Source organism: Trichechus manatus, unplaced genomic scaffold (assembly GCF_000243295.1).
Source record: "Trichechus manatus latirostris isolate Lorelei unplaced genomic scaffold, TriManLat1.0 scaffold00007, whole genome shotgun sequence".
Taxonomy (NCBI): domain Eukaryota; kingdom Metazoa; phylum Chordata; class Mammalia; order Sirenia; family Trichechidae; genus Trichechus; species Trichechus manatus.
Window position 1 is genome coordinate 24,408,786 of NW_004443943.1, and position 12,751 is coordinate 24,421,536.

General features: G+C 46.8%; 2 protein-coding genes across 3 annotated transcripts in view; one reads left to right on the forward strand and one right to left on the reverse strand.

Annotated features, from left to right (window-relative positions):
- PI4K2A (phosphatidylinositol 4-kinase type 2 alpha) overlaps positions 1-3,158 on the forward strand; it is a 24,833-nt gene extending 21,675 nt beyond the window's left edge. The window contains exon 8 of one of the 2 annotated variants that reach the window (XM_023740547.1): positions 859-3,158. In XM_023740547.1, the coding sequence (XP_023596315.1) occupies positions 859-1,020 (162 nt within the window). In that variant the 3' untranslated portion in view covers positions 1,021-3,158. The remainder of the gene's footprint in view (positions 1-858) is intronic. The other variant, XM_004370000.2, reaches the window with a different exon arrangement.
- AVPI1 (arginine vasopressin induced 1) lies at positions 3,158-7,180 on the reverse strand. Its single transcript, XM_004370001.3, has 2 exons — positions 6,269-7,180; positions 3,158-5,244 (listed from the first exon to the last, which is right to left on the reverse strand). Exons 1-2 carry the CDS (start codon positions 6,580-6,582, stop codon positions 5,085-5,087), a joined length of 474 nt encoding a protein of 157 aa, XP_004370058.2. The 5' UTR covers positions 6,583-7,180; the 3' UTR covers positions 3,158-5,084.
- Between the last annotated feature and the right edge of the window lie 5,571 nt (positions 7,181-12,751).

The following is a 12,751-nucleotide window of genomic DNA, read 5'->3' on the forward strand; positions in this document are numbered from 1 at the left end:
CGAATTCCAACTCATAGCGACCCTATAGGACAGAGTAGAACTGGCCCGTAGGATTTCCAAGGCTGTAAATCTTTACGGAAGCAGACTGCCACATCTTTCTCCTGCAGAACAGCTGAGTGGGTTCGAACTGCTGACCTTTCGGTTAACAGCCGAGTGCTTAACCACTGCACCACCAGGCTCCTTTCCAAAGCATAATCACATTATAATACTAGTTCATTATCTCCTTTCTTTCCATTCAACAATATTATGGTCAGCTTTCCATGCCAATAAATTTATTTCTATACATTTTAATTGCTTGTTTCTTATCCTTAAAGTATCAACTAATCCTTTACTCTTAGGTATTTGTCATTTTCACTGGCCTAAACAACACTGCATTATATTTTTTGAAACTAAATGCTTTGTGCATATCGATGATTATATCCTTAGTCCATCTAAATGGAATTGCTGAGTCAGAGGGTCTGTTCATTTTTAAGCTTTTGATGTTTATTTCAACTTGCCTTTTTCAAAGACTGTCCCAAGTTAAAGTCTCATAACAGTACCTATTTCTTTAACTCTCCCTAACACTGAGTATCACTCTTCTGTATCTTCACTAATTGCAAGGGCAAAAAATAGTAGGCCTTTGATTTCATTTCTATTTTTAAAATGACTAGAGAGGATTCCATTTTCTTTTTATTACCTGTCTGTATTCCTACTTTTAAGTAGCCAGTTTGTATGATTGACCTGATTTTCCACTGGTTTTTTTTTGTTGTTGTTGTTTTTTATTGACTTATAGGAGTGCTTCATCTGCCAGTCTCCCTTCAGATGCAGACCTGGAGGCCCTAGGCCTTTCCCTTACTGATCTCATTTTCCCCACTGCAGATCCTAAATCTGACTCAGGCCCTGAAAGACAACAAGAGTCCCCTGCACCTCGTCCAGATGCCACCTGTGATTGTCGAGACGGCCCGTTCCCATCAGCGGTCTGCTAGCGAGTCCTACACGCAGAGCTTTCAGAGTCGGAAGCCCTTCTTCTCATGGTGGTAGCCCTAGAGGCAGGCTGAGGAAATGCCTGAGACTTGGACTGGGAGGAAGGCTGGGGAACAGTTTGCAGGAAAAGCCAGAGAAGCTGGTGGATAGCAGTGCCCTTAAGAGCCCTCCTTCTCTGTTCGCCAGCCCCTCAGGGCTTTCCCAAGCACAGGGACAAGCACAATTAGTAGTGCTCCTGGGCCCTTCTGAGTGCTGGGGAAGGCTGGAGCTCCCTGCAAGGAGTCTAGATGCTGGGAAGGAGCATCTCCCTTCCAGCATCTCTTGGTGGCAGGCTGGGAAACCCCGTTCCTTCCCTGCTCTGCTGCAATTACTCATTATTGGTTATATTCTGCATCAGAAAAAAGCAAAAACAAAAAATTAAATGCTAGTAGCAAAACCCAGGCAGAACCCCTGAGCCTGTCATATCAGAAACCTCCAGTCCAGACCTACATTTGCATGGACCCAGACACTAGTCCCATGAGCCAGACTGTGTCAGAGCCAACTAGGTGGCTCACAGCACTGGGTCAGACAGAAGCCACACCTTTCCGTTCGGTTTTTGCCAAGTCTTATTCCCCTTCTCCTCTCACCAGTGCTATAGACTGACTGGAAGCCTCCAAACACAGTTCTTATGGGGGGATACTTTTGCTCTGGACCTCCAGCAGTTCTACATATGGTCATGTAGACCTTCCCTTCTCTCTGCCCTGCTGGGGATCCAACATCTCTAGCCCAGGCCTGCAGCTTGCCTATCACTCAAGCAAAGGTGATTGGGGCTCGTCTATCATTTATATTTTAATAGGAAGACTCTCCAGCATGTAAAAGTGAGCCACATGGCCTAAGTATGCCTGGAGCTGTGAGTGGTCTGTGGTTGAATTTATCCCTGCCTTGTTTCCTGAGTCCTTGACCCTAGCTGATAAACTTTCTCAGTCCGTTTATTCCTCTTGTTTTAAATGTTTTTGCCAACTCTTAGGGGTTCAGTTCTGGGTTCTGGGGTGGATCTTGGCTCAGAAGAGGACAGAATGTTAGATTCTTGGACTTTTTTTTTATGCAACCACTGCTGCTTGATGGATTTGCTGGGACTTGTATTCTGCCTCCTAATTGGCAACTTCCCTTTGCTCTCTGACTTCTTTGTCCTGGGCCAGTTTCTCCATGGCTTCTTAAGAACGGCAGGGCCCAGAGGACAGTGGCCTTCAAACCGTCCCCCAGTCTCTGCCCAGCTCAGTGTGCATCTTCTTGCTTCCATGATTCTTTTCCTGTAGCTGCTCCCTCTTTCCAGGTGTCCAAGCCCTTTCTACACCAAAGCAAAGAATGGCCTCAGGAGGGATTAAAGAGGGTGTCATCTGTGGCTAAGGGGCAGCTGTGCTCATGCCCTATGCTACTGGACACTTGCCAGCTCTGGCACCCTGCAATTGGTCAGTCAACCTTGGAAAGAAACTATCTTGAAGGTTTGAAAAAGCACCAAAGAGAGGGAGTGAGGACCATGGCTGTGTGCCCTCTGCTTGCCTGGCTCCTGGGATCCAGAAGGTAGAGCTGAGAGGTGCAGCCCATGTCAGCTGGGCCAGGGTGATCTCCTTCCATCCAGCTCCAGGAGCCACCTTGCCCTGGGCTTCCACCCAGCAGACAGGAAAAGTCTCTAAAAGCTGGATATGCATGCCCTATGGGGGAAGGCGCAGCTCCTTGCCTGCCCTAGCCCTGACAATCCCATCCAGCCAACCTAGACTCTGGCCTTGCAAGCCTTCGAGAGAATGCCTGCCCCAGACTGCAGGAGGCCTGAGGGAGACCCAGGTGTGTGCAGCTCTGCGCAGACATCTTTACACAAACACAGAGGTGAAGCTCTTCATGTGTGAGCTCGGGAGAGCCTGAGGAGTCTAAAGGGGAGCCTGGTTGCTTCACCCAGCCAAGCAAAATGTGCACATTGTTCTGATCCAGACCAGCTCTGTGATCAGAAGGAAATTGGGTCCAATATGAGAGGGTGCTGGTCCTGGTCCCTGGCAGGCATGAGTGCGGGGCATCCTTTCCTGGCCTGTCTCCATTCTCCCTTGGAGCCTGTACTCAGTTTGCCTTGAATATGGACTCTGGGGGAGCCAGTTGCCCAGAGTGCCAGGGCAGGCTTCTGGGTGGCACTTCTGACACCCAATCCCTCTGCCAGCCATAGCCCTGTCCCCCGGTGTCAGGGAGTGGAGGCTGGGCTGTGAGTGCTGCTGATCCTGTATTGTTCTTCTAATGCACTGTAGAAATTGTAATGTATTTAAATCAATGCAGATGTATGAATAACAAACCCAATTTCTGATATTATTTTGTCCAGTTTTCTTCGAGGGAAGGGAGACAAAGGGTTGAATGCACTTTTAAGGACAAAAGAAGCCTGTGCTTTCTATGGAGTTGCTGAGATATGGCTCCTGAGGCTTAGGGGGAAATGTTGTGTGCCATCCAGTCAAGTCCGACTCCATAGGGACCCTATATGACAGAGTAGAACTGCCCCATAGGGTTTCCTAGGCTGTAATCTTTACGGGAGCAGATTGCCACCAACCTTTTGGTTAGCAGCCGAGCATTTAACTATTTGCACCACCAGGGCTTTTTTAGGGCGAAATACAGGTCCTCAATTTCAGAGTCCTGCCCTGGAAAATGAAAAGTATTTTCTTAATTCGACGCCCAAACCTGACCTTAAAACCAAAAAAAAACCCCAAACCTGTTGCCATGAAGCTGATTCCAACTTATGTAGGACAGAGTAGAACTGCCTCATTGGGTTTCCGAGGAGCAGCTGGTGGATTTGAACTGCCGACCTTTTGATTAGCAGCCATTAGCTCTTAACCACTGTGCCTGACTAATGATGGGAAGCTATTTATAATCATTGTGTCCCTCTCAGGGTGAATATTTGTTGCATAAATGTTACCATATTTGGTTATGAGATGTTCCCCTACTGAGGATTATACAGTATATACATTGACTACTTCCTCGAAGTAAAAACACTTCTGAATTCCAAAATCATCTAGCCCGAAGGATGTAGGATACGGAGTATGGACCTGTAATTAGAGGAGATAGTAGCTTCTCTTCTTGGCCACAAGAGGGCAGCCCTGCCCTGCATGTGCCTCATTGCCCCACTAGGAGCATTTTGGATCCTGGCTCTTGAGTGACAGATAATCAAGCAGATAGGATGGGGGTGGGGTGGAGAGGAGAACTGAATGCTAATGAATATCTTTCTTTTGAAGTGAATCCAGGATAGCAGTAAAAAATCCTCACGTGAAGCCCTTCCAGGCCGTGGGAACCCTAGGATAGTGCAGGAGGCTCAAGAATGGTAGGTCTGGTTGTTGCCTGACCTCAGGATGGTTGGTGGGCCCATGGAGTTGAAGGGTTTGACTGCACTCTTCCAACCCAAGAACCCACTGCCCACCACAGGGCTGACCGGAATAGCCTTCCCCTTTCTGAAGCTGAGGCACCAAGAACCCTATCTGCTCCTGTGGATCAGGGCTGCCTACCTCCCCTCCCAATCTGGTGGCCTCTGTGAAAGGAGGCTGCAGCCAGCTGCTTGTGAGGCTGGGCAATGAGAAGCAGAGGCCAGCCCCGTTTTCTTCCTGGGAGCACTTCTTCCCCTGGCTCCAGAGTCTCCGTTTCAGAAGCCTCCCCTTTCTGTGAGATAGACACATAGTTCTTGATGCGAATGTTTTTATTTGGTACTTGCACCACAGTGTCCTTGTGCTGATCTGACAAGGGGCAGGTGTGTGGGATGGGCTGCTGGATCATGGGTTACAGTAGCAGGAGGATTAGTAGTAGGAGTGATATGCTGAGTCAGCGTGCTGGCCACATGCCTCCCAGGGGAATATCATGCAGCCCAGGTATAATGTTAAGAATGGGAGGGCTGAGGCAGAGCTGTTGGGTTTCTTCTCAGTCTGCTGAGGAATGGGTCCAATGCAACAGGCCTCCAGTCCTGTTCTGAATTGAGCAGAGCAGTGGCAGCAGTCTCTTCCTTTCGTTGACTCATGTGAGCCAACTGCCTCAAGTCTCTCTTCCTTCTCCACTCCCCAGGCCTTTTGGGAGAAGTCCTTGTGGTTCCTGGGGAAGATACTGCCATTCTCGGCCCCTTCCATGGATCAGTGTCTGATCTGGTGGAGGTAGCTTGTAGGGCTTGGTTTCCTCCAGTTCCGGCGGATCCTGGCACTTGCCCTCCTAGAGTTCAGATACTGCTCGCTGGTGGCTGTCTCTGCAGCACTACTCTGTGGGTTGACCAGTGGAGAGCGGGGCTCTGGGACTCTGCAGGGAATGAATGTGACAGGCCAGCGTTACTAGGGAGGGCAGAATGAGGTAGAAAGAGGCTTTGCAAGGGTGGACTATAAAGCGCACTGTTCTTGGCAAAACGAGGCCAGAGCTCAGGTCTCATCTGCCCCTGGAGAGCTGTATGACTTTAGGCAAATCAGACTCTTCTGTTGTAAAGAGGGTTGGACTATCAGGGTGTGCAATATTCAACATTTCTCTAACTTCCTTACCTTGTGCTCACGGCAGAATCAATCAGTCGTGATACTTCCTACCTCCTCAAGTGACCCGAGGGACCAAGGATCTTTCTTAGCAAGGTGCCTTAAGCAGTGATTACTAATCATTTGGAGTTGATACAAGTAATGAAGCTGATTAGCCATCCCAGGACCAGATCTCAGAAGACGCACTCAGGACTAATGTTCTGATCGTGGGCCCCTGAGAAGACAGCCGGAGAAATGGAACCCAGAGCTAACCTGTAGTGATCAATTTAGGCCGTGTGGTTGCTCAGCTTAGTCCCTTGGGGCTCACTATACCTGGGCTGTCAGTGACCTAAGCAGAGAGGTGGAGGACTAGGGAGAGATGCTATCTTCTTAAGACATAGTTAACAATTTTTAACCCATGTCTCTAGAGTACTTTGTTATATTCTGTGTAACCCCACCAGCCATGATTTTAGCCAGGCTTATTTTTGGATGTTGGCATTCTATAATAGGTAAATTAACCACCCGCCCACCCCAACAATACTTTCTCCCAGCTGGCTGAGAATCACTGCAAAATGAGATGGTGCTGCTAGGACCCAGGCACCCCTTCTCACAGGAAGACATGTATGGGAGTTCACAGGGCCATATATGACTCCAGTAGTAACAGCAATCTTTTGAGTGCCAACCAAGTGGTAAGCACTGTGTAGACCTTACAAGAATCCCAGTGGTAAGTACTAAAACTACCTTGAGGTCACACAGCCAGGAAAATGTGGAGCGGGCATCATTAGCGCTCTTCTTCCCTCAGCCTTCCAGTCCCAGGAACCTACCTGAGCCGGCTGCAATGATGGAGTGAGTAGCACAGGGGCTTCTGCTGTGGGGTCTTCTTCCTGCGCAGCTGTCTTAAGGCCTTCGCCACACGATGGTCCCCTGCACACTCCCAGATAATCTGTGCCCGTTCCTCAGCCAACTGGTCCCCACTACGCTGAAACAGACCCTGGATCTGCAGCAGCTCGGCATCCTGGAAGATGTTGGCTGCGGCCTGCTTGCGGCCCCAGGCCACCGTTGGGGCCTGCCACAGGGGCGGCTCACTCACCACAGATGCTGGGGTGCCCATCTGGGGTGCTCTGAGGAAGGAAGGCATGGGGGCATCAGCAGTTCAGCAGGCCCTTCTCAAACCTGGGAGCCCCAACTAACACGGGCTTCCGGTGTTTCCATTCTCCAGGAGCCCAAGTGGACTAAGTCTTTTGACTGAAAACCACTCTAATTTCCCAGGGCACCTTAAGGAAATAATAATGATAGCCAAACTTTATTAAGTGTTTATTATGTGTCAGACACATGTTTATTATCTCATTTAAGAATCACAGCAGCCTGAGGTAAGAATTATTGTGTATCCCCATTATACAGATGAAGAAGTATGACTCAGGTTAAATGACTTGTCTGTGGTCACAAAGTTATTTGTGTAAGCAGAGCCAGGAGTAGAACCCAGGTCTGTCTGGTTTTAAAGTCCACACCAGAGACCAGGATTCCAGGTCCTAATGATGCTAACACCAGCAGCAGCAGCTCAAATTTGTTGAGCACTTAACATGTATCAGGCACCGCTGTGAAAACTTTATATGCAGAACATCACTGAAATGTACGTACATCACGTTGAGTTGATTCCGACTCATAGTGACCCTACAGGACAGAGTAGAACTGCCCCGTGGGGTTTCCAAGGAGCGGCTGGTGGATTCGAACTGCCGACCTTTTGGTTAGCAGCCTGAGCTCTTAACCACTGTGCCACCCACTAGGATAACTATAATTTTTTAAAAAAGAGAAAATAACAAGTATTGGTGTGGATGTGGAGAAAATGGAACCCTCAGACATTGCAAGTGAAAATGTAAAATGGTGCAGTTTCTTTGGGAAACAGTTTGGCAGTTACACAAAAAATGAAACACTGAGTTGCCATATAACCCACAACTCTACTTCTAGGAATAGACCCAAAATAACTGAAAACATATGTCCACACAAAAAACTTGTACACAAAATTTCATACAGAGCATTACTCATAATAGCCAAAAAATGCAAACAACCCAAATATCTGTCAACCAATGTTTGCATAACTAAAATATATATCCATATGATGGAATATTATTCAATAATAAAAAGGTATGAAGTATGGATACCTGCTAAACATGGATGAACCAAAAAAAAAAAGTAAGCACAGCAGCCCTGTCAGGCTACTTTTATCCTCCTCATTTCACAGATGAGGAATCAGAGAACAGAAATGTTAAGTAACTCACCCATGGTTATGCAGAGGGACCAGCTCTCCCTGATGCTAAGGCCCAGGCTTTGTAGCACAGAGGTAAGCAGGGTTGTGGAGTTGGGCTACTGGGGTTGGAATCCTGCTTCTACCCACCTCTACCCCTTACTGGCTGGGTGACCCTCCATGCCTCAGCTTCTACATATGTAAAATTATTAGCTGGTGTTAGTACACCTACTTCCTAGGGTTAGTCTGAGGAATTAGTGAAGACACAAAAAGTACTTAGAGCAGTGCCCAGAGCATATGTTAATTGCTCGGTGTTGCACTATTCTGCTTTTCCATCTGTAAAAGTAAGAAGAGTCATCCCCACTTATTTTCAGACCTTAGGGATGCAACCAAGTCCATATAATTTAACACAGTATGAAATCAACCAATCCGATATAACCACAGTCCACAAAGAGAGGTGGGGCAGGAGAAGATAGTATCTTCTATCATGGGCAGAGGCTGAAATTTATAATTCAATAAAAATTAGGCTCTTATGTCAATATCACCCCCATCATATCCAGGAAACGAAAATTAAATTATCTCCCTTGGTTCTACACAGTTCACTTTGAATAATAAAAGCATAAGAAGCTCACCCATCCTATCCTTGAGTCTAGTTCAGCCTGAAAAAAATTATGGGGTTGGAAAATAGCCTGGAGACAAGGGAAGATCAAGAACTTTGGCATTACACAGAACTAGGTTTGAACCCCAGCTCTGCCACCTTATTAGCTGTGTGACCATAGGCTACTTATTCAACTTCTCTGAGTCTCTGTTTCCTTAACTGTAAAATGAGGATAATAAAAACCTTCTCAGGGTTATTGTGAAGATTACATGAGCCTACCACAGGATCAGGTGCCCAGTAAGAGTTAAATACATGCAAGTGCCCATCTCTTTTGGCCTTCCTGACCTTTGTACTTGGGTCAGGGGTGTGATGTGGACCCTCCTTTTCCACCAAGCAGCCTGGTCTGAGCAAGCTGAAGACATGCCTGTGCTTCCCCCACTGCCCGACCTCCCCCGCCAGCCCTAGGTTGAATGGGGCGGGGGTGGAGGTGGAGACAGCCTTTTGCTGCTTCTTGGCTGGGGCCTGGCTACCTTGTTTCTCCTGCTTGATACAGAGATATTTGTCAACCATCAACCACTTTTAAAAAGGGAAAAAAGAGTTAAATTACATTTAAATATTTGCATGCTCATTGTAAAAATAATTCAAACAGTATAGAATCTTTTAAATAAAAGTATTTCCAGTTTCCTATTCCCCAACCTGGAATCCCTGGGTGATATAAATGGTTAGTGTGCTAGGCTGCTAACCAAACGGTTGGAGGTTCAAGTTCACCCAGAGATGACCTGGCAATTTACTTCCCAAAAATCAGCCATTGAAAACCTTATGGAACAGAATTCTACTCTAACACACACAGGGTCCCCTCATGATTCCAACTCGACAGCAACTGTTTATCCCCCACCCCACTCACAGAAGTGACCCTCAACCGAATCTGCCTTTTGTTCTCGAGTGTTTGAGTCATCTCTTCAACCTAGTCAACATTACCGACCCGACCTGTTGCCGTTGAGTCAATTCTGACTCATACAACCCTACAGGGCAGAGTAGAACTGCCCCATAGTTTCTAAGGAGTGCCTGGTGGATTCAAACTGCCGACCTTTTGGTTAGCAGCTGTAGCTCTTAACCACTATGCCACCAGGGTTTCCTCAACCTATTCAGACTCCCAAAATATGATTTGCCCTTCCTTGCCCTGACCTTCCCTCCTCCTCAATAGCTACTCTCCTTATTCCAGTAATTTCTACTCTCACCCTGTCCTAGTTTCTGGGCCTTCTAAGATAGAACCCCACTCATTTTCAAAAGATTTATTAACCAAAATAAACCTGCAGAAGACGTCTAGATAAATTAACTTCATAGAGATTGTGCTTTTTAGCCAGAAAATGGGAATTTTAAAATCTGCCTCCTTAGGCTCTACTATGGGAATCCAATTAAAACCTAGTATGTATTACCTATATATTTACCACAATAAAAAAAAATGTATTAAAAAAAAAAACTAATATGTATGGTAAGTAAGCCCCTTAGAGCTGGATGATAGAAACATACTGTGACCAGAAAACAACACAGTCACCAAGTAATACTTTTAGGCTGATAAAAGAGAAACAAAAGCTAACTATGGGTGTGGGTACCGTGGTAGAATTCTCGCCTTCCCTAAGGGAGACTCAGGATCGAGTCTCAGCCAATGCACCTTATGAGCAGCCCCACCTACCTGTCAGGGAGGCTTGCACTTGTTGCTCTGATGCTGAACAGGTTTCAGTGGAACTTCCAGAGTAAGATGGACTAGGAAGAAAGGCCTGGCGATCTACTTCTGAAAATCAGCCAGTGAAAACCCTACGGATCACAACAATCCGATCTGTAACCGATCACGGGGATGGCGTAGGACCCCAGGCAGTGTTTCATTCCATTGTGCGTGGGGTCCCTATGAGTCTTGACAGCAGCTAACTACAACAAATAGGTGTTTATTCTGTATCAGGCAATATGCGTGATTTTATTTAATCCTCATAATAATCCTAGGAATTAGGTACTGTTATCCTCATCCCATTCACAAATGCAAACAGAGACTGAGACCCAGATATAGGTAACAGTGGCTCAGCCAAGGCTAGAAGCTGGCCTATGTGACGCAGCCCAGGCTTTTAAACCACTGAGTGGCCTTCATGGTCAAGCGGCTCAAAGCACATCTCTTCACAGTGTTTCAGTAAGGAGTGCTTCACTAATTCATGAAGGGGAAAACTCTCCAACAGAAAGGGAAAGACAACAAATTATCCATACATGAGGTTGTGGAATTAATTTCCGGCCATTCACTAGACTTTAGTACCAGGGCTGTTTACTAGATGACAGGCTGCCCCAGCCTTGAACCTGTGGTAACCTGAAAGGAAAATCCCCAGCTTCCACAAAGCAAATCTGGAACTGCAATCCAGCCATGCGCACTGGTTTGAGTCAGAGGACTGGGTTGGAGCCCAGGCTCTGCCACTCACTTGCTGAGCGGCCTGAGGCGAGTCACATTGCCTCTCTGGACCTCTGTTTCCTTCTTAACAGCTATAAGAACAGGTTGATGCTGATGGTCTCTGAGGGTGTGTCCCAGTGTTGAGAGGCAAGAATTCCTTGACTGGGCTAGGTCTGTAAGGAAGGAGGGATGGGTTTGCTTGTCTGCCGGGGCCTAGGAGCAACAGCATGTGTGGACAGGTCGGGTTCATCAGGCACCTGAAAACTCACCAACCAGTAGCTCCCCTTCCCTTCCCTCCTTCACCGTCCCTGTAGTCCAGGCACTGTTCTGCAGCAGTGGGCTGTGGGATTAGGGTCTGGTAGGAGATAAGAGAACTGAGTGCTCTAAAGCACTCTAGTGACCTAGGCTAGCTATAGCCAAGCCCTGGGGCAGACCTCAGACTCAGACAGGAAACTCCCACCTCTCCTTGGAGAGAATGGATCAAGTAGCAGCCGGGTGTCTGGAGGAAATGGCTTGGAGCCTGACTTCCCAGATAGTCACAGCAGCCTGTGCCAGGGCTGCAAGGCTCCAACTCCGCAGCCTTCAGCCAGTTACAAACTCACCAACAAGAACCCAGCCGGGACCCGTCTCAGCCTCCAGCCTCAACATGCGCTTCTCAAACTTTGGGGAGACCTTGGCACTTTCAGATTTTGAGGTCTCTCGCTCTTGGCTCTGTCTCTCACCCAGGGATTCAGACAGCAGAGAGGCTAGGGATAGAAATCTGTGTATTTCAGGTAAGTTTAGATGATAAACTTTGGGAAAAATGACGAAGTGATGAATCAGAACACTGTTGTATTATTATTATTAAAAGAATCTTTTTCTATCATTCAGTGTGTTCAGTCGTTACTTTCCCCCTAATTTCCAGAACAAGATCTTAATCCAGGAAAGTCAGTGTACACTTGAACAATGGTACTTTTTAAAATTGGAAAATGAAACCACAGGGCTATTAAAAGATAACAAATGGATCTTTCATTTCAGAGCTGCCATAAAAGATAAGCATGGGTCTGTGAGCGAATGAGCAAAAACTGATTGCAAAACACTTCAGTCTGGCACAAACTGGTGAAAAATGAACCCCCAAAGTAAATATCAAATGCTGAAAATGACAAAGTTCAACTTCTCTTGAAACAGGCAATAAACAAAGAACTGTGGAGCTCTAACAAAGAAATACATTTTAAAAGTGACTCACCATGCAATGACTGTGCAATATGTAAATGTGGCACACAATTGAGCATTCTTCGTTATATACGAAGCTTGGTTCGGATGGTTATTCTAGGCAGATATCTCACTGTGCTTTCAGAGAGGCCCGGGTAACCATGAGGGACAGAACACACTGTGAGCTGAGAAACGTGTGGCTCCTCACCAGCCTGCCCCCTTCAGATCACTCTGGAGACTGGCAATCTCTGTCATCAGAGGCAAAGGGCTTTTCTGAAAAAACTGGAGGCTCAAGACCAAGGCCAAATCAATACTTGTGCCTTTGGCTTGCTTCCCTGCACAGACATGTCACTGGACAGCAGCTACAGTCCATGGCTCCCCAAGAGGGAGGGCCACTCCTGTGGGCCTCCCTCAGCCATGTATGCCTGAGAGAACAGAACACAACGTGAGCCTCCAGATCTGTATCCCGGAAGGTGGGGAAAGGAACTGGGCCCTTTCCCCAGACCAATTCTCAGATAAGACCTGCAAATAAACTGCTACTAGATCTTGGAATAACTCCAGTTCTACAACGTACGCTAATGTTCACTGCAGCACTTTCCACAATGGCCAAAAGGTGGAAACAACTGAAATGTCCATCAGCAGATGAATGGATAAAATGTGCTACATACATACGGTGGAATACTATGCAGCTGTAAAGACAGATGAAGTTTTGCCGCATGCGGTCATATGGATGAATCTTGAAAACATTATGCCGAGTGAAGTAAGTCAGTTGCAAAAGAATACTGTATGATCACGCTTATATGAAATAAGCAAATATGTAGCAACTAAAGATTATTAATGGTTACCAG